General features: G+C 47.1%; 1 protein-coding gene across 2 annotated transcripts in view; it reads left to right on the top strand.

The window, feature by feature from the left end:
* Nucleotides 1-617: 617 nt before the first annotated feature.
* Nucleotides 618-20429, top strand: part of prkcbb (protein kinase C, beta b) — a 96192-nt gene continuing 76380 nt past the window's right edge. Inside the window, exons 1-2 of one of the 2 annotated variants that reach the window (XM_035526403.2) lie at nucleotides 618-972; nucleotides 1360-1391. In XM_035526403.2, coding sequence (XP_035382296.1) covers nucleotides 797-972; nucleotides 1360-1391 — 208 coding nt within the window. In that variant the 5' untranslated portion in view covers nucleotides 618-796. The remainder of the gene's footprint in view (nucleotides 973-1359; nucleotides 1392-20429) is intronic. The other variant, XM_035526404.2, reaches the window with a different exon arrangement.

A 20429-nucleotide genomic window follows, 5' to 3' on the forward strand; every position in this document is an offset into this window, starting at 1 on the left:
TTGTGCGTCACAGGAACAAAACGATTGTGCTCAGCGGCCAACGAAGCGGCTCTCAAAAAAAAAATTATTATGTAACAAGACACAGAAAGCCATACAATCCACACACTAACCCATCTGTACCCTGCATCAGCTCCAGACTGAGAGGACCACATTCACTACTCTGTCGTGCAAAGCAGCGAGCACACACGTATCTGCACAGAGAAAGACTCGCGCGGACCACTATCGCCCCGAGCACCACGAGCGCCGAGAAGTGCCACGCGCGCACAGCGGTGAGCGGGGTCTTCAGATCAGAACAGAAATGACAAAGCGAGACTAAAAAAAGAAATAAAACACCAGAGGCAGACCCGTTAGAGCATATCAATGTGATAAATGAAGCGCAGAAATAGAAATGCTCGTTGGTGATAAATGAAAGACGCTCTTCCGTAACAGTGCGGTCGTGTGTCATGTAAACAAAGCAAAACAAACAAACAAACAAAAAAAAGACAAGCAAAAAACAACAAAAAACCAATTGTCAGACTAATCATGATTCCGAATTCGAAAAAGCGCCTTTAGGTTTCCGAGGCGCGGAAGCTACAGGTAGGCGGAGAGGTTGCCGGCGCTACCGCGGAGGGAGGAGTCTCGCGCCTCGCGTCACTCCGGCCGTGCGCTCGCCCATCCGTCAACGCGCCGGAGCGCAGAGAGAGCAAACACCGCGGCTGCGCGCTTACCGCTGCGAGGAGTAGTGCACTGAACCGACGCACTCGCTAAAGCTCACATAATAAACCAGAAAATAACTTTTAATACTTCCGCCTTCAAAATGGCTGATCCGGCGCAATCAAACAGCGATGGAGAGGAGAGGAGCGCGCCGATGAGAGGCTTCGCGCGGCAGGGCGCGCTGAGGCAGAAGAACGTCCACGAGGTGAAGAACCACAAATTCATCGCGCGCTTCTTCAAGCAGCCCACCTTCTGCAGCCACTGCACGGACTTCATCTGGTAAGCAGCACACTGGTGCGGGAACGGTGAAGGAGCCGGGCTGTTATTTTTAGATGGGAAAGACAGGTGCAATACTTGCTGCTAACCCCGAAACAAACAAACAAACAAACAAACAACAAAAAGCCAGAAATCCGCGGTCGGAGTAGCCGACTTCTCTCGCTTTATCGCCTCTCTGTCTGCTTTTTCTAATCTGGGTGAGTCACTGTGGGAAGAGGAAACTTGCACCATATAACTGGGGATGAAAACGCATCCCGTTAAGATTTCCAGTCAAGTTGTTTGCGCTGCTTGACAATGTGAACACATTCAGCATGTGTATAAAAGCATTTGCAGTTCTGGGTCAAATGGGTCTGTAGTTCTTTCAATAACTACTATTTCCTTCTGTTACAGGGGCTTTGGGAAGCAAGGATTTCAGTGTCAAGGTAGGAAAGCAGTTTTATCTGCTGAACACAGGCAGAAATGATCTCTGTTCTTACACATCCGTTACTCATCTGTTATTAGGGCCTCATGAACAGGGTAATGATATGAATGCATAAGTGATGAGCTGGAAATATCCTGTGCATGTGGATGATCTCCTTTCATTCTGCTCGAACTGTAAATCGTGGGCTTTTATCGATGGACTTAATGTGGTTATGGATATGGTTCATTTCCTTTTTAGCCAGCGAGTGCTTTTCTTGTGTGATGTAGCGGGGGTGTGTTTGGACAAGGAAGAGGGAGGTGTGTTTGGCTAGGGGGGTGTTTGGATGGAGGGGGTGTGTTTGGGCGAGGAGGGGTGTGTGTTTAGGGTAGGGGGGTTTGGTTTGGGGGTGCTTGGGCGAGGAGGGGGTGTGTTTGGGTGGGGGGGGTGTTTTTGGGTAGGGTTGTGTTTGGGTTGAGGTATGTTTGGGTGAGGAGGGGTGTGTGTTTGGGTAGGGGGGATGTTTGGGACAATAATTCTACATTTTTACAGTGAAGTAAGGAACAGCTACTTTGGTTTATGTTGCAAACTGCCTGGAGTATCTGAGTATTTTCATTCCACACCTTATATACAAATCACGCATACACACAAAACACACACACAAAACACACACTCACACACACACACACACATACACACCACAAACACACACACAAAACAAATACACTACACACACACACACATACACAGCGCGCACACACACACACACACACACACACACACACACACCTTCCCCTTCTTTGGTTAGTTATACTGGCTCCTTTACACCCACACTGTGACCAGTTCATTAATTTTCCATGAAGCTACTTCACTCATACACAGTGTTTGAATTTCTCAGCTATGAGATCGGGTTGAGATCGGGTTGAGATCGGGTTGTGAGACATTAGGAATCCTGTACCACACTTGTATCAGCTCCTCCAGGTTACCTGTGTCCATACCTATAACCTGTAACAGGGTGGACCTGTAACCATGTATCGTTTGATCTAAACACGTGTGTTTGGAGTCTGTTGTGTGTAGTTTGATCTAAACATGTGTTTGTGGAGTCTGTTCTGTGCAGTTTGATTTAAACACGTGTGGGGAGTCTGTTCTATGTAGTTTGATTTCAATACGTGTGTGTGGAGTCTGTCCTGTGCAGTTTGATCTAAACACATGTTTGTGGAGTCTGTTCTGTGCAGTTTGATCTAAACACGTGTGTGGAGTCTGACCTGTGTAGTTAGATCTAAACACGTGTGTGTGTGTGTGTGTGTGTGTGTGTGGAGTCTGTCCTGTGCAGTTTGATCTAAACATGTGTGTGTGTGTGTATGTGTGTGGAGTCTGTCCTGTGCAGTTTGATCTAAACGTGTGTGTGTGGAGTCTGTCCTGTGCAGTTAGATTTAAACACTTGTGTGTGGAGTCTGTCCTGTGCAGTTTGATTTAAACACGTGTGTGTGGAGTCTGTTCTGTGCAGTTTGATCTAAACACTTTTGGGGTGTCTGTTCTATGTAGTTTGATTTAAATACATGTGTGTGTGGAGTCTGTCCTGTGCAGTTTGATCTAAACACATGTGTGTGTGTGTGTGTGGAGTCTGTCCTGTGCAGTTTGATCTAAACGTGTGTGTGTGGAGTCTGTCCTGTGCAGTTTGATTTAAACACGTGTGTGTGGAGTCTGTTCTGTGCAGTTTGATTTAAACGTGTGTGTGTGGAGTCTGTTCTGTGTAGTTTGATCTAAACACGTGTGTGTGTGTGTGTGTGTGTGTGTGTATGTGTGTGTGTGGAATCTGCTCTGCGCAGTTTGATCGAAACGTGTGTGTGGAGTCTATCCTGTGTAGTTTGATCTAAACACGTGTGTGTGGAGTCTGTCCTGGCAGTTTGATCTAAACACGTGTGTGTGTGGAGTCTGTCCTGGCAGTTTGATCTAAACACGTGTGTGTGTGGAGTCTGTTCTGTGAAGTCTGATTTAAATACGTGTGTGTGGAGTCTGTGCAATGCAGTACTCCTCTGATGCAAAGCGTCATGGGGTCTGAACGTCTTGATAGGGGGATTTTACATTTCAGTCCCTGTCTGCTTTCCAAAAGAGCTCAGTGCTCTTTAAAGAGGCTCCAGTTACAGGCCCCAGTTGGTCCACAGAACCCAGGAACCCACTTTAGCTCTGCAGGGCTGAGAACCTGCTCAAATAACAGATGTGACATGGTATGAGTGATAATGTGTCTTACACTAAGTGTTCAACATCCTTCCTCTTCTTAAAAAAGTATTTAAAGCATCTCAGGGCAGACCACGGGGGGGGGAGGGGGGACTGGGCATTAGTAGCTCAGTGATTGTGGTACTGGGCTTGTAAACAGGAGGTTACAAGTTCAAGTCCCACCACTGTTAAGTTACTACTGTGGGGTCCCTAACCTGCTAAAGTTGTATTCAGTCATAACTGTAAGTCACTTCAGATGAAAGTGTCAGCTAAATGCCGTAAATAATTATCTAGCCCAAATTTTAACAAATTTGTGAAAATCGATACTTGTTAGTGAAGACGGTCCATCCACAACATGTCCTCTGATGTGGATGTTTCTTCTCACTGTGGCTCCAGCAAAAGTTTCCACTTTAACTGGCTCTCTGCTGACCTGCTGCACTCCCGCTGATTCCAGTGTTCCACTCCGATCAGGCACAGAAAGCAGGGAAATCCAAGTTCTGCTCGGAGCACCAGTTCTTCCAGTTGAATACCTAACTGGTCTGATGTTCCAGTCGAACACGTAACTGGTCTGACTTCCCAGCTGAACACCTAACTGGTCTGACATTCCAGCTGCTTCCACTGGTATTTAGAGTTCTATTCTAAAGGGTTTGTACAGTTCTATTCTACAAGGATTGAGCACTCAGCTTGATCATGTATTCAACCAAATACATCACACTGGGCCTTCAGCAGGTTTAGTTACCCTTACCCACACACACACACACACACACACACACACACACACACACACACACACACACACACACTCTCTCTCTCTCTCGCTTTCTCACTCTCTGTTGCTCATTCTCGTTTTTAAGTGCTTCCACTATGATCCTGCAGAAATAGATTAGAGAATTAGATGGTAACACACAGATTGTTACTAGACAACATGGAGCATGTAAATGTGATGTCAAATGGGTATCCTTTAAAGATACTAACAGAAATAAATTTTTAATGGCAAGAGTTGTGTTATTTCTGCACATCCATCTCAATATGGGGAGGTGGGTTCGGTCTGGTTTCAGTGTGCTCACACTAGGACTACACAACATATATTTTGTTAATCATTATCAAACTACTGGACTTTGCAATAGAGGCTCAGATTATGCAAATGATCCGTGTGACGAATCACTGCTGCTTTGCTATTGTGCGCTGTGAGCATGGTGACCACCTTCGTGCTCTCCAGATGAGTGTTCTGTAGGTGTTTTGCTGAATAAATCATCCAAATAATGAAAATAATGTTTCTCAAAAGAATGCAAATCACATTAGACGACTGTCACTTTAGGGATTCACCAGTGTGCTTGTATGTATTCTAAGAAACAGCACAATGGCAGTGTGTGAGTGTACTTGCAGTCTGATGGTTTGTCCATATCTCCAAGCCTGTGCGTTCATGTGCTGGTTTCTGGTGGTTTCCTTGTCATGACCGTGATTATGGATGTGGTCACTAATCGTAAACAAATACACACTCATTCACATAAAGGACCCAGTTTCCTGTGTTCTGAAATGCATTTCCCTTCATTTGTATTTGTGATTGGAATGCTGAAGGCTACAGTGCAGGTTCTGGGTGCGTCGGTCCGATGCGGGGCCGCCGCATGTCTGTAGGGGGTGAGGAAACGGGAGCGCAGCCATGACTCTCCTCTCCTCCTCAGTCCCTGGCACTTGACTTGGAGCAGTGAGACGCAGCAGGTGAGTAACGGGAGCGTCTTTGCTCATAGCTGCTTAGAAGAGTCTCTCCAACCCCTTCAGTCTTAATTATAAATCTGCATCTTTCCAAAAGGGAAGGTCTGTACCATCCAGCCATATGAGAGAGAGAGAGAGAGAGAGGGAGAGAGGGAGAGAGAGAGGGAGAGAGGGAGAGAGAGAGAGAGAGGGAGAGAGAGAGAGAGAGAGAGAGAGAGAGAGGGGGGGGAGAGAGAGAGGGAGAGAGAGAGAGAGGGAGAGAGAGAGAGAGAGAGGGAGAGAGAGAGAGAGAGGAGAGAGAGAGAGAGAGAGAGAGAGAGAGAGAGAGAGAGAGAGAGAGAGAGAGAGAGAGAGAGAGAGAGTTGGCCTGGGGTCGGCTTCAGTGCAATAAGTGATTGACTCATCGTTGAGTCGGTTTGTGCTGCCAGTCAGGGACGTTAGTGTCTTGTGTCCAGTAAGAGGGAAGCAGTAGCTGGAGCAGGACAGACCCTGAGCAAACCTCCCCACAGCTCAGGACAGCCCTCTCTTTCTGCCGTTTGGGAAGTACTCAGTTCCTATGCCCTCTGCCCCAGGATTGTGGGCCAGATGGGGCAGGTGTGGGGCAGACTTGGGGCAGACGTGGGGCAAATGTGGGGCAGAGGCAGGAAGGCTGAGCAAAGCAAGCAGGTAGCTGTTCAACTCTCTGTACTGAACATATATACAGTGCAAGGTGTGAAGTATCCAGGAATAGCAGGGGATCTATGGCTTGGGGGTGGGGGGGTGCTATTTAAACCCAGAGAGAAGCCGGAGTGCCATTAGTGCCATCCATACACTCTCTCCTCCTCATGCAAGCAATGGTTGGGCTCATAGTCATTTCAACCGTGTGCTCACATTCTAACAGGGTTTGTTGGAGGACATTGTGTTCCTCCAGACCTTCCACAGTGAATGACAGGCTGGTAGGACATCCTCCCCAGGTCCAAGAACATATGTGTGTGTGTGTGTGTGTGTGTCTATTGAAAACCCTCTCCATTTTCCTACAGCCAGTGTGTGTGTCCTTCTGCTGCAGTTCAGGGTGAGCAGGATATGTGAATACGTAAAGGCCGTGGTGTTATACGGTTATATTTACATTTACACTGCATTTAGCAGACACAGCAAAATGGTTTGTTGTCTCTGTACGATTAGCCCTGAGTGTAAAAATAGGCCAGAGGTGATATAATCAGGGTTTACATTAACATTTGCGTTTACGCATTTGGCAGATGATTTTATCCATACGGACCCACAGCTGAGACAAAGTACAGCAGATGCACACAGCTGAGGCCTACAGTGCAGTGAGACCACGTTTCCAGTCAACCACCAGACACATAGGAAGGTAAACATAGGAAGGTTTTAGTTGAAGGTTTCTGACTCTACTCTTGGGTCATGCGTTCTTGAGCCATGAGTTCTTATTTTGTTTTTTGTTTTGTTTTTTTAACAGTACAACATGAACTGAGTCCTGTTTGTTTTTTGTGGCTTGGCAGGACTCAGTAGGAGCCGCTACTGACTTACTGCTAATGTATCAGATGACAGATGAGTGTCGAGAGTCTCTTCCAAACAGCCATAACCAGCGTAATGAGACCGAAAGATTTGCTGGGCTTTATGGACATAATAAAAAGCTCACCGAGTGGCGCTTGGCACAATGAGATTATGCGTAATAATGCTGTAAGGACCTTCTGCTGCGGTGAAGTGCCTTTATGTTAAGCTAATACAGGCCAATCAGGACTTTTCTTTGGTTGTCATTAGGAGCCTCTCATGCAGCTCTGCTGGAGCGGGTTTGTGCCTCGCAGGGCGGGGTGGCGAGACTGCAGAGGGCACCGATGCTACAGCCTGTGAGGAGAGGCCTCGGCCCCCTCTCTGCTGTTGGTTCTGACCGAAGGCGGTGCCCTCTGCAGTCTCGCCACCCCGCCCTGCGAGGCACGAACCCGCCCATTTGGTCCGCGGCTATTCACGCTTCACCATCAGGTGACTCAATTTGGATCAGGTCCGTGTTTGTCTCAAAAGCAGCGTGCTCCGGTTCTGACATGGAGTGCTTTAGATGGAACCGTGACCTTCGCCCTGCGGCCGGCCGGGCCTGCTCTTTGTTTGAAGTCGGCGAGAGTCGGCTGCTTTGATGTGGAGCACGCCATGCAGCCCCGCCAGAGGATGAAAAGAAGGTTAGCGGGACAGAAGCACCAAGGCTGCATGTCTGGGGCGGCCTGCAGCTCCGCTGGGGATCGTCTCGGCTTAGTTGGCCTCACTTTTTTAAATAGGCCATCTGAGGGGTCTCACAGACGTGGAGGAGCTCTCTGCTCTCCGCGGTCCTTTGCACATGTTCGGTGTCTCATTTTGGACGGCGGGTTTCGCAGTACTGTGTCTAGGGCTGTCTGTCACAAAAATAGATCATGCTTGATTAAAAAATGTACAACCAGCCGGTCGAAGGAGGATCGTGAAATCATGTGACCAGCACATGATCTGCACTCAAGTGTGCGCGATTGTTCTTTTACTGGCGTGGATGGTTTGAGTGTCAGTGTGCATTCCGCACGAGTATTGACTGATAAGAAAAGCAGAAGTGACCCGAAACTGTAAACATCGCATTGCAAGGCGACAGTAACAGATGTGTCATGTTTGAAGATTCTTTCCCGTTCCTACAATTGTGCACTTCTCCACACAGTTTCTCTTCTTCTAGCTGCCGAACAAGAAACAGGCCTGTCTGTCCCACTGTTCCTTGGCCCGCTGAAGAGACGGGCCTGACGCGGCGGGACGCGACAGGGCACAGAACCTTGATTCCTTGATTCCGTACAGGCGTTTGAGAGGCTTTCTGCGACATTGTCACGCTGGACACCAATGAACCTTAGATCACACACAGTCCAGCTCGGCCTGTGCTTACCAGTCACCACCGCACCCGAGCACTGCGTGCTCACCTGTGCGTGCCCTCGCACACTCACCGTCCCATGGTTCCGAGAGCAGTCAGTGCACCTGCTGAACATGGGTGGGACCGAACGCCTCCCCTGCCAAGTTGGTTTCATTTCTTCATCCATTTAGGCTGGATTCATAGTTTTTGTATTTCTCGCTCCTGGTGGTGTGTGTTTCTTAGCTGACATCTTATGTACTGTTAGATTTTTGTTTGGGCAGAGTGTTCCAGCGTTTTCCTTCTGGCACTCAGTTGTATCAGATGATTCCTGCATTGATTAACCAAGTCATTGGGTTTTATTTTTTGAAAAAAAGAAAAATAAAAGAAAAAACACAAGAAATAATTGCCTCTTAACGAGACACCGTGCTCTGTGCGGCACAATCTTAACGAGACACCGTGCTCTGTGCGGCACAGTCTTAACGAGACACCGTGCTCTGTGCGGCACAGTCTTAACGAGACACCGGGCTCTGTGCGGCACAGTCTTAACGAGACACCGGGCTCTGTGCGGCACTGTCTTAATGAGACACCAGGCTCTGTGCAGCACTGTCTTAACGAGACACCGGGCTCTGTGCGGCACAGTCTTAACGAGACACTGGGCTCTGTGCAGCACTGTCTTAACGAGACACCGGGCTCTGTGCGGCACAGTCTTAACGAGACACCGGGCTCTGTGCGGCACAGTCTTAACGAGACACCGGGCTCTGTGCGGCACAGTCTTAACGAGACACCGGGCTCTGTGCGGCACAGTCTTAACGAGACACCGGGCTCTGTGCAGCACTGTCTTAATGAGACACCAGGCTCTGTGCAGCACTGTCTTAACGAGACACCGGGCTCTGTGCGGCACAGTCTTAACGAGACACTGGGCTCTGTGCAGCACTGTCTTAACGAGACACCGGGCTCTGTGCTTCTCTCCTTGTGGCTTTTCTCTATACATATGTGAATGTCTCTGAATATGTACCCAGCTGGACCACAGAATTCTGGTAGATACAAAACTTCAAGAAAAGAAGTGAGACCATAGAAATCAAAATATCCAACAGACGTTCTTGTTAATGGTTTTCAACAAAAAAGTCAAAGGTAAGTGCCGCTCACTGTGCCGACGGCGTTCTGTTGTGCTCCGTTGTTGTTCTTCTATGCCTGTACAGCTTATTAAACCTTTTTATTAAAGACTTCAAGTGCTACTGCAGAATTCTGACTTTTTCATTTTCCATGTGGCCTCTGTCATCTTCCCTCTCCCAGGAACTCACTAGAACAGTTTCTTATTGTTGATGTCCTTTGATTTTCATTAATTAGTTGTCATCCTCCTACTCTGCACCCAGTGAGTAAAGCTCACAGGCTAATTTACTGCGTGTTTGCTGAGCGTTCTGGGAGAGGTGGTCCACCTCCGTCCACGTACACGTTAAATATCCCACATGCTGCTCGTTAGCAGCGATCTGCATAGCCGTGGCGTCGTTCCCTCCTTCTGAGCTTGTCTCCACGAGTACTATTCTGCAGTAAAACAAGGAACTTCACTGCCGCCACTCTCAAACGGTCTCATCTTCTCTCATCTTTCATCCTTCTTGTGATAAAAATGTTCTCTTCATTCCGTCCGCTGCACACTGAACCTTCAAACCCTCCTTCCTCACACAGTCTGGTCATCTTTACCAACGGCTACCATTTTTCAGAAGTACCTGCCAATTCCGCCGCCTCTCCTCTTAAACCTCTCTGCGGCTGTGGACTCTCAGCCCCGAGAGTCTGGCCGTTCCTCTCCAAACTGTCCTGACCTTCATCTTCTGGCCGCTGCCTCTCAGACACCCTCGGACCTGACAGAATTACGCTATACAGAGCTGAGAAGAAGTGGAGAAAATACGACTCGCTTTACCTCCTTCTGCTCCTTTACAGCGAGGCTCATCTCGCATTTTTCTAAACTGTCCTCTACCTTTCCTTTTCTGCTCACCCACCTTCTGCCATTCTGCACGTCCTCTCTCACGTCCAGGGATTTCATGTATATATCACAGACATCTTCAAGTATTTCAGTCACTCTGCCAAGGCAACACAACGCTGGCCACAGCGCTGGCTCACCAGGGCCGAGGGCCCCGTCCGTCGCCGTTCACGTGACTTGACTCGCGTGCCCTGCAAGGCACAGCTCAAATCACGTCACCATAGTTGCTGATGGCACGAGAGTGGTGGGGATCATCAGCACACGTGGAGGAGGCAGAGCTTTGGTCAGCCTGTCATCTCTGTGCCTGGATCTTCAACACCACCCCCCCCCCCTTTCCTTTCTGACCACCTTCTTCATGGGGATCTTCTGGACCAGCTGGATCACAATCTGATATGGGAACCTTATTTTTTTCCAGACCACATGACCCTACAGAGAGTCGGGAGAACAGCCGGGAGGGTGGTCCGGGTCTACCTACACACCATCATCACCACCTGGCTCAAGGCCAGTGACAGACACAGACATCCCTGAGATCCAACAGCAGGTCCCAGAGTCTCTGTGCTACCATAGCCAGTCTCAGCCATGGCTGCTTCCTACAGGCAGTCTGCCTAAACTATTTACTCCACCCAAACATCTGCTTGGACTAATTAACAATCTTTCCGCCACCATCAGGACCATCAAAGCTCATTTCATCACCCAGTCTCTTTATCACAGCAACAACACATCAACAACAATAATAATTTATATATTATAAAGATATAGAATAATAGTTGGCCTTTTGAGGTACACACTGCACAGGAAAATACTATATTAATATATTCTAGTAAAAAAGAAGATTAACATACAACAGGTAATGAAACAAAGATGAGGAAATAATGAGAAGGAATAATGACAGAAAAACATTAATGAGGAGAGAAAGAATGACGCACAGAGATGAAGAGGAAGAGTGTTCCAGAGCTTTGGGCCAGTAGCTCGAGAAGCTGTAGCTGGAATAGAGTGTGGAGGCATGGGAGAAGAGCCGATGGGTGTCAGAGGAATGGAGAGCGTGTGAAGGAGAACACATACAAAGAAGAGTAGACAGGAATGGAGCGGCCAGACCATGAAGGCAAAGAAATGTTTTATATCGTATGTGGAAAATAACACGAAGCCATTGTACATGTTTGAGTCAGGGAACTGTGTGTTGCCTTAAGATGGCATATGTAAGAACTCTAGCAGCTACGTTCGGAATGTTTTGAAACTTCTTTAATCCACAGTCAGGAAGCCACATAGAGGAACCTTGCCACCACACTGCTCCTGCTTCTCCTGGGACATCTGCTCAGACATTCCCACCTCTTGTCTCAGCCCTGCCACTAAGAACATTTTTGAGCTGTGTGTGCATTCGTGTTTGTCTTGGTCATGAGATGGGCCAGTGGTTCTGGAGTTCAGGACAGATTCAGGAATATTAAAGTATATTCAGTTCAGTTCAGTTCAAAACATGGACTTAATGTTGTCAGTGTAATTGTGTCCCTGTGTCTAGGCGCAGTGGTAGCTCAGTGGTGAAGGTACTTGACTTGTAATTGAAAGGTTGCTGGTTCAAACTCCACCACTGCCAAGTTGCCACTGTTGGGCCCCTGGGCAAGACCCTTAACCCTCAGTTGCTCAAGTTGTACTCAGTCATGATTGTAAGTTGCTTTGGATAAAAGTGTCTGGTAAATGTAATATAAAATGTGTGTTTCATTGCCCTGCATGTGTATTGTATTGGGATTGCTTGTACAGCATGGTAATGTATGTTTCATTCCTTGAGGAACCATCAGGTGGTGGTAATTTGATTGTGATATGCACATCTACTCCATACAGGCTCTTCACTTGTGTCCCGCAGTGCTTAGTCCTGTCCTGTTCTTCCTGCTGTCTTAGTGAGGTCATATCCTTGCTGGGTTCTCATACCACTTCAATGCTGATAATACTCAAACTGATATTCTGGTTTCCACCCTCTGACACTCAGGTTTCTGCTCACACCTCAACATGCCTAGCAGACATCTCTTGGATGGAGAGTCGCGCCTCACTTGAGGCGTAGCGTCTCAGCAAGACTGAGCTGCTAGGTATCGCTGGAGATGTCTCCCCAAGTTGAGATCTTGACGAGGGAACTATTGGAGCACTGCAACTGACGAGGAGCGCAACCTTGGGCTACTTCAGGATAACCAACGATCATTCTCTCCTCATATTTCTAAAGGAACACTTGGCCATTTCTCTCCACGGAAGCCAGTCAGTAGCTTGTTCAGTTCCTTGTCATCTCGGTGTTGCACACTGCAGCTCACTACTGGCAGGCTGTCTTCTCTGTGCCATCAGACCCCTGCATCTCATCCGGATTGCAGCTGCATGGCTTGTTTCCGACCTCCTGAAGTTCTCCCACATCACTTCACTGCTGCGATCCCTACACTGGTTCCTTGTAGGGGCTTGCGTCAGGATACTGTTGCTTGCCTTCAGATCTGTAATCGGACCAGATCCCCTGTACCTGTAAGCGCTAATCAAACCTTGTTCAGCCTTGTTCTAGTACAACTAGACTAGAACCAACATCCCTCAACATACAAACAAGACATGCAACACGACTCTTCTCTGTCCTGCCAACGAGGTGGAAGAAGGAACTTCCACTAGCTGAGTGACTAGCTGTCTTCAAATGAAGACTGAAGACTCACCTCTTCACTGGGTTACTAAGCACTTAAATATGCACAACATTCATTTACTGTCTTCTTTTCCATTCTAGTCAGGGCCTTAGCCTGGCAGTATTCTTAACACTGAACTCATCCTCTGTTGTCACATGAGGTTCTGTATTTGAGAGTCTACAAAGCACTGGACAAAGGTGTCTGCCAAATTCTGTAAATGTAAATGCAAACGTATTCTGCATTTATCTCACACTGTTGTGCTGCATGTATGTATTGTTCTGTGTTTTAAGTACTACAGCATGTGCTGTTCTGCTGTACAATCTACAATAAATTTAAATGACAGCTTACTTAAGTGACCTTCTCCTGACCTCAACAATAATAGAAACAATCACAAAAGTTTCTGTGCTCTCATTTCTGCCCAAATCCCTGCAGTGGACTTGTTTTGGAACAAGTCCCAACACCGGAGGGAATAGCGCAATTCCCTGTCCGGGAATTTCGCCGAAACTGCCCTCCTGTCAGTCACTTCAGGTGTCCACAGAGCCTGAAAGAACTACGTGCCTTCATCTCTTCTCCTCTTCCCTCGTCTGCTGGCTCTACACTCTGAATCACCAGGTGCTTATTTGCGCATTTTCCAGCTTTGGCAGTCAGCCGTGGTGCCTTCCCTTGGCTCTCATCATATATTCAAGGTCAGTCATACTGGTCACCTCGATTCGAGCTGCTTTCAGCCCCACACAACCTTATGACTGGAGTGCCCCAGGGGTCAGTTCTCGGTCCAATCTTTTTCTCTTTGTATATTAAACCAGAAGATTCAGCAATCAGTTCACATGATATAGTTTCTGATGATATAACTGTATGTGTTATTTTCTCTCTGTGTCTTCTGTGGCTCAGAGAGGATACCTGACTCATCTCTGACATTTCTGAACAGAAGGCTGAATCTCATTCTCTCCTGAATCTCAGGTATTCACAAGATGGAACTTATCTATGTATACGTCTATCTTTGTATGTATATTCTATATAGCTTGACCTTTCAGTTAAATAGACACCATCATAGTCTCTAGTATACTGTTAACAACACCATGGTGGTTCTGGGCAACCAGCTAGCCTTCTACCATTACATTGCATTTTGGGTGCTTGGGTCATTTCTGACTGGACTACTATTCCCTACTGTCTAGTTTTCCATCAAATACTGCAGCTTCTCTGCTAAGTCTCCAGCCTTTGGTTGTCCGCCTGGTCTATAACATTCCAAAGTTTTCTCATGTCACTTCTTTACTGAGATGGATGGTCAAATACAACAATGCGTTGGGTCAAATAGACCAATGTGTTATAAATCTTAAAGTTTTTGCTAAAAAGAAACATACATATATGGGAAATGTAACAGTCCGAGTGCTGCTGGTCAAGGAGCAGGACGTACATACTCGCTCGACGGAGACAAACATTTATTAACATATGATACAGGCACCGGCACTCACGTATAACACAAACTGTGAACGTGAACACGGACATGATCAATGACAGACAATAATACACACACTGACAAGGGTTTAAATACATAGAAACGTGACAAGACTAAATCGATGCAGGTGTGTGCAAAACAACATAGGTGTGGTTACAAACGAGACACAGTCAACGAAGAACTCCTACTGCACGCAGCAGGCCATACCATGTAACCAGGGCAAGGGGAGTGTTCAGTGAAAATTGTTCAGTGGAAATTTATTGATATTGGTGAATTTCTAACTTGTCTGATTAAAATATTCTTGAATAAGCTATTTCCCATAGTTAAAAGTATCGGAATTTATAATGATTTGATGATCTAAAGGCTATAGATCATTATGTAAGTCTGTGATGTGCAAAATAGAAATAGAAACTTTTATTTGGATCTCAGACACATTTGGTCCTGACAGAAGCTGCCATCCATCATGACTTCACGAGGGTCCTGTAGTGTCCTGGTGTTGAACCTGCATCAGTGAAGCACGCTTCACATGGCTCGACCTGGAGAATTATGTTGTTTAAGGTACCCATCTTGGGGGTACATATGGTAACTCTTGCAGTGCCCTCATGGAAAAAGGCTCATGATGCATCGTTTTTGCTTGTGAACACTGCTGTAATAACAGGCTCACAGGCAGAATAGGAACTGGGTTCGTTTTACAGTGAGGGCGGGCAGGTTAACTAAAAGATAAACCCTGCCGTCCTGACCAGTCCTCTCTCACAGGGTGGGACGAGCTGCAACATAGCTGCCCTCAACAGCCTCTGCAGTTCTCTGTTTCCTGTGTCGTCCACAGCACAGTCGATACTGTTGCGGGTGATGCTCGTGTGCTCAGCCCTCCCTGGAGTTCTACCATCCAGCTCTGCGTGTTCAGCTCCTACACAGCCGATGGCCTCACCCCCAGGAGGTGGGGTTGATCCTGGCTGGGAGCCCTGGCTCCATGCCTTTGCTGTGCCGCCTGTCGTTGCGGACATCTTCAGCCAAGCCGTGGCCGTGTAGTTGCGGAAGGCTGTTCCTACCAGCAACAGCCTCTCAGGGAGTACCCCCACTTCTGTTTCCTCACTTGCTCAGCTTCGTGGAGCTTTCTGACAAGGACTTCTCTCGTCCTGCTTTGGCCACACATGCCCCTCCAGCGTTTGCTCAGGGATGCATTACACCTCGTCGCCTCGCGGAGCTCCTCTGCCGCGTCTCAGCACAGAAATTCTGCGAAGTCCTATCTCCGCCTCGGTCCTTGGAGTTTGGATGGGGTGGTGAGTTGCACGTTATTTCAGCTCTTCCAGCAACAGTGCATTCAGGAAGTAGTGTCGCGCTAACTCTCCTGCTGAACCATCATTCTAACTTTCACCGCCACATCGCTTACCCACTCTCCCCACAGCCTCAGCCGCTCCGAACACAGCCGTTATAACAGATTGCGCCGTAGCCGCCTGTCCAACACGTCGCTGGAGGTCACTGCTGTGAGGTCTTCATGCTGCTTTGGCGGAAGATCCAAAAGCGTGTGCAGTGCCCCTCCGTGCCAGGGCTAGGCAGAGCTGCTTCTCTCTCAGCAGGCACCAGCTAGCATCACCACTATCCTCGCCATCTTCTCCTGGGCAGCACCTTCTTTTATGCTCGTTTATGCGCCGCACAGCTGCTATCCCACTTCTGATGCCACCGCAGCGTCCCCGGGAGACGCAGTTTCTGCTCAGAAGCACTTTAGTAGCAGGCTCACCAGAACCGGATTAAACCTGCTAAATTAGGGAAGGATAAGTAAAAGAAAAAAATAGCACATGAAAACCATGACATGTAAAGCCAAGTGTTAACTCAACTAAAAGATAAACTAAATAAATGCATAAATCCACTATGAAAATAAGACCTTAAACATTAACTTTAAACTAATTTACAGCCTGCAGTTATGTGCCCGGAGGGCTCTCTCTCTTTGAGGCCAGTGGTAAATGCTACAGAATAATCTTTGTCTCCTGTAATATTAAGGTGCACTCTGGCATCAAGGTGTTGCTATAAACACCCAGTGCATGCCACTCAAATGCCCCTCGGGGCATTACATCTTCTGCACCTGCCCGCGCCACGGGTCTGTTATCTCTTGTCATTTACTCCACAGCTGTAGCCTGCCGTCACGGAAGGGCGGTCATTAACAGTGCAGCGTTTATGGATCTCAGTCCTCAGGAGAGGAACCGTGCATGGGTGTCTGCAGTTAAAGCCCATGCACACCAAAGTCTGGTGGTTTGCATGTGCCAAAAATGGTTGTTGTATTTTTCCTTTGTGTTGTAATATTACTTATCATTGACTGGTAATTTATCGTTACAGGCCAAGGCACCCGACGTCACAGTCGTCTATCCACCAACATTTGGATAAGGTTTCCAGCGTTCTGGTCCATTTATTGTTCACCTTTGAGATTTCAACTTTGAAACAGGCCCTTGTTAGGCGTTGCTTCGACTTGACTTCCTTTCACCAGGTCCATTCTAATAGATGACACTTTAAAGCCATTCTTGGTCCACATCTGTCCACACGCAAAACAAGTGTAAAAAAAGGAGTTTCAGGTGATTGCACATGTAGAGGAAAAGGCCTGGGGTGGGTGTCGGGGCTTCTGTTTATCTGGTCACAGAATGTGTTGCTGTAAGATACAGAAGGGTTGTGAGTGACAGGCGTGTTCACCTGCTTTGCATATTCTGTGATATTTTCTTGATTTGACAAACCATTCAATTCAACTAACTCAAATCTTCCACTTGTTAAGTCAAGCGTGTTACAGAGAGCATTTTATGTTTTTGGCATTTGGCAGACGCTCTTCCTAAGAGCAACTTACAAAAGAGCTTTGTCATCTACTCATAGAATACATCCTAGTACAGTACAGTAGATCAGAGTTCAAGGTACCGTTGAACTAGAATACTGTTGAAATACAGGAATCAATGCCGATACAAGTGCACAATAAGCTTAAGCTTTTTATCAGACAGAGAAATGAAAAGAACAAAAAATACTTCTCTGTCCTGTGCTGTGTTCTCATTTTGAGAAATGTGGGCTAATTAAATGCAGAGGAATCATCACAAGTTCTTGATGATTGTCTTAGAAGAACATTATGGTAACAGTTATGCAAAAACAGCTCCAAATGATTGTTTTACTTTTTGTCTTTGGAAAGATAAAACACCTTTTATTTATTGAATGTGCCACCCTGAAATGAAGGAGCCCTGTGCCTAGCGGGCGCTTGCCATGTTCTGAGTCATTTGCTGGACTATCAGAAGTAGCCCTCAGTTGTTTCTTTTCTCTTGTCTGCTTGAAACCTCACAGGCGCATTAGCAGCAACCGGCTCTGGGAGTTGTTTAGTTCCCGTGCAGATATGCCAGCACGTGCTTTGCAGTGTTATCGTGTTACTGTAACCACTGCAGTCGCCATTAATTAGATGTGGATGAGTGCAGCTGTGGGTTTCGTACAGGAGACCCTGGCACCGTTCTTCTCAGAAGGTGAAGGCCTTCACAGCAGTGCTGGACAGGCGGTGCGTGTCATGGTGCCTCCAGCCGGTCTCCAAGTCTGGTCTACTACCTGTCTCCAGGTTTGGCGTACTTCCTGTCTCCATGGTGCTGTGAAGCCCAGAAAGACTGGGCCCTTGGTGCTTTGGAAATGATGCTTTTATCCCATTTGCATGAACTATGAACTGCTCTGTAGTGTTTGGAATTTTAAAAAGACTGATTGAATCATGTCTATATTGTGTCTTATAGAAAACACGTATATTAGGTGCTGCATCCTGCATCCTGATGAAAAAAAAGTTTGTCGCTGAGGAGAATATTTAAAAATGTTAAATAAACTGAAAGCTGACATTATACACTCAGAGAGAGAGATTTGTAGTTGTTTGAGGCAGATCTTGAGTTGATGGAGGACGTGTGGTTATGATGAAGGTATCAAATTGTCACGCACACATTCGTTTCACACTGAAACTTGTGCAGCAGTTTCACTCCTCTAACCCCACACACACTCCCCTGAGGAGGCCCCAAACACACCTGCTACACCGTGATCGAAAAGTACTTGAGTCTGTATGAAGACTGGAAGGCAGTGATGGTCTGTGAGATGGAAGCTTTGCTTGTGTTTGGGTAACGCTCCTCCTGGCTGCTGCAGTTGCTAGGTAACAGCAAATGAAGTGATGGGCACTCTCTCACTCTCACTGTGGTCCCACCCCCTTATCCCCTTCTCTTTATTTTTATCTCCCCTTCTCTCTTCTAGCCCCCCCTCTCTCTTTCACTCTCTCTCGCGCTCTCTCTCTCACACTCTCTCTCTCTCGCTCTCTCTCATACTCTCCCTCTCTCTCTCTCTCTCTCTCTCTCTCTCTCTCTCTTTCCCTCTCTCTCTCTCTCTCTTTCACTCTCTCTCTCTCTTGCTCTCTCTCTCCCGCTCTCTCATACTCTCCCTCTCTCTCTCTCTTTCACTCTCTCTCTTTCACTCTTTCTCTCCCTCTCTCTCTTTCACTCTTTCTCTCTCTCTTTCACTCTCTCTCTCTCTATTTTACTCTCTCTCTTTCACACTCTCTCGCTCTCTCTCTCTCACACACTCTCTCTCTCTGTATCTCTCTGTTTCACTCTCTCTCATACTCTCCCTCTCTATCGCTCTCTCCCTCTCTCTTTCACTCTCTCTCTCTCCCTCTCTCTCTCTCTTTCACTCTCTCTCTCCCTCTCTCTCTCTTTCACTCTCTCTCTATCTATTTCACTCTCTCTTTCACACACTCTCTCTCTCTCTCTCTCACACTCTCTCGCTCTCTCTCATACTCTCCCTCTCTCATTCTCTCTCTTTCACTCGCTCTCTCTCTCACTCACTCTCTCTCTCTCTCTCTCTCTCTCTCTCTCTCTCTCTCTCTCTCTCTCTCTCTCTCTCTCTCTCCCATGCTCTCTGGTGGATATCATGCCCTAAATATCACTACTTCTAGACATCACATTTAGCTAAGTGGAAGCATTATTTAGGTCATTATACAAAAGTAAATCAGAGTAAATGTAACTTTCCTGTGAAGGTTTCGAGGTGTTGTTAAATAAGAGAGAGAGAGAGAGGTCACATGCATCAGCATGATCCCAGCAGAGAGGGCAGAGGTCACAGGTATCAGCATGATCCCAGTAGAGAGGGCAGAGGTCACAGGTATCAGTGTGATCCCAGCAGAGAGGGCAGAGGTCACAGGTATCAGTGTGATCCCAGCAGAGAGGGCAGAGGTCAGAGATATTAGTGGTGGAGATGATCTGTGCTTATTGGTTTCATAATTATAGCTTTAAAGAGCATTGAAACTGTATTAAAGACTCAAGACCCAAGACACAAACACACACACACACGCACACGCACATGCACGTGCACAAATATGCACACACAATCCCAGCCAGTCAGGTTCTCTGGGTCAATGTTGTAGCCATTCATAATCACACATTGTTACTGAGGGACTTTGTTCTTGGTTTAAATCTGAACATTCACTGGTACAAAATATAAATGCTACAGAATAATCGTTATCTATTCAATACAAAAACCAGTTTCTTCAAATCCCACATGCTTATAATGCAGCGTCTTGGACCCCCGAGGCTCCTCCGTGGGTTGGGGTCCTCCAGCTCAGCTCTGTCACTGCAGATGGCTTCCCCTGGTCTGGTGAGCAGATGGCAACCAGGGCTAAAGGTCCCCTGGCCCTCACAGAAGATCCCTCAGAAGTGTCTCCACCTGCTGCTGTGCGTGTGGTGTACATGTCTGCTTTGTGGAGGCCAGGCTACTTATTACAGCATCCTCTCAGCTGTTTTGGTCCCATGGGGCTCTGTGTCTGTGCTCTTAGCCGCCCATAACCCACGTAAACCTCATCTCCCCTAACGAATGTGGCTAATTAACGTCACTGTTAACGAGGGCATTAACCAACTCCTGCAATAATGTGGGTATTTGGTGCTTTCCTGTTCCTGTCTGACACTCCTGATACTGCAGATATGAGCCCTGGTACCAAAAAACACCCAGTAATTAATTCAAGATCATATTCAGCACTAAACATCACACCTAACGCCGAATTAGAAGGAAATTAATCAGTTGCTTGCAGATACAGTTTGTGAATCTGCATATTCCCCTTGTCTTAATCTTAATCTCTCGTATTCTGTCGCTCTTCTTTTTCCTGCCTCCTTTTTCTGTGTGTCTGCTCTTTCACACCTCCCAGTGCCCTGGTGGCTGTAAATGCCTGTTAGTGTGTGAGTGTGTGGATGGGGGTAAGT

The sequence above is a fragment of the Electrophorus electricus genome, chromosome 3 (genome assembly GCF_041902795.1).
Source record: "Electrophorus electricus isolate QZ-2024a chromosome 3, ASM4190279v1, whole genome shotgun sequence".
NCBI lineage: Eukaryota > Metazoa > Chordata > Actinopteri > Gymnotiformes > Gymnotidae > Electrophorus > Electrophorus electricus.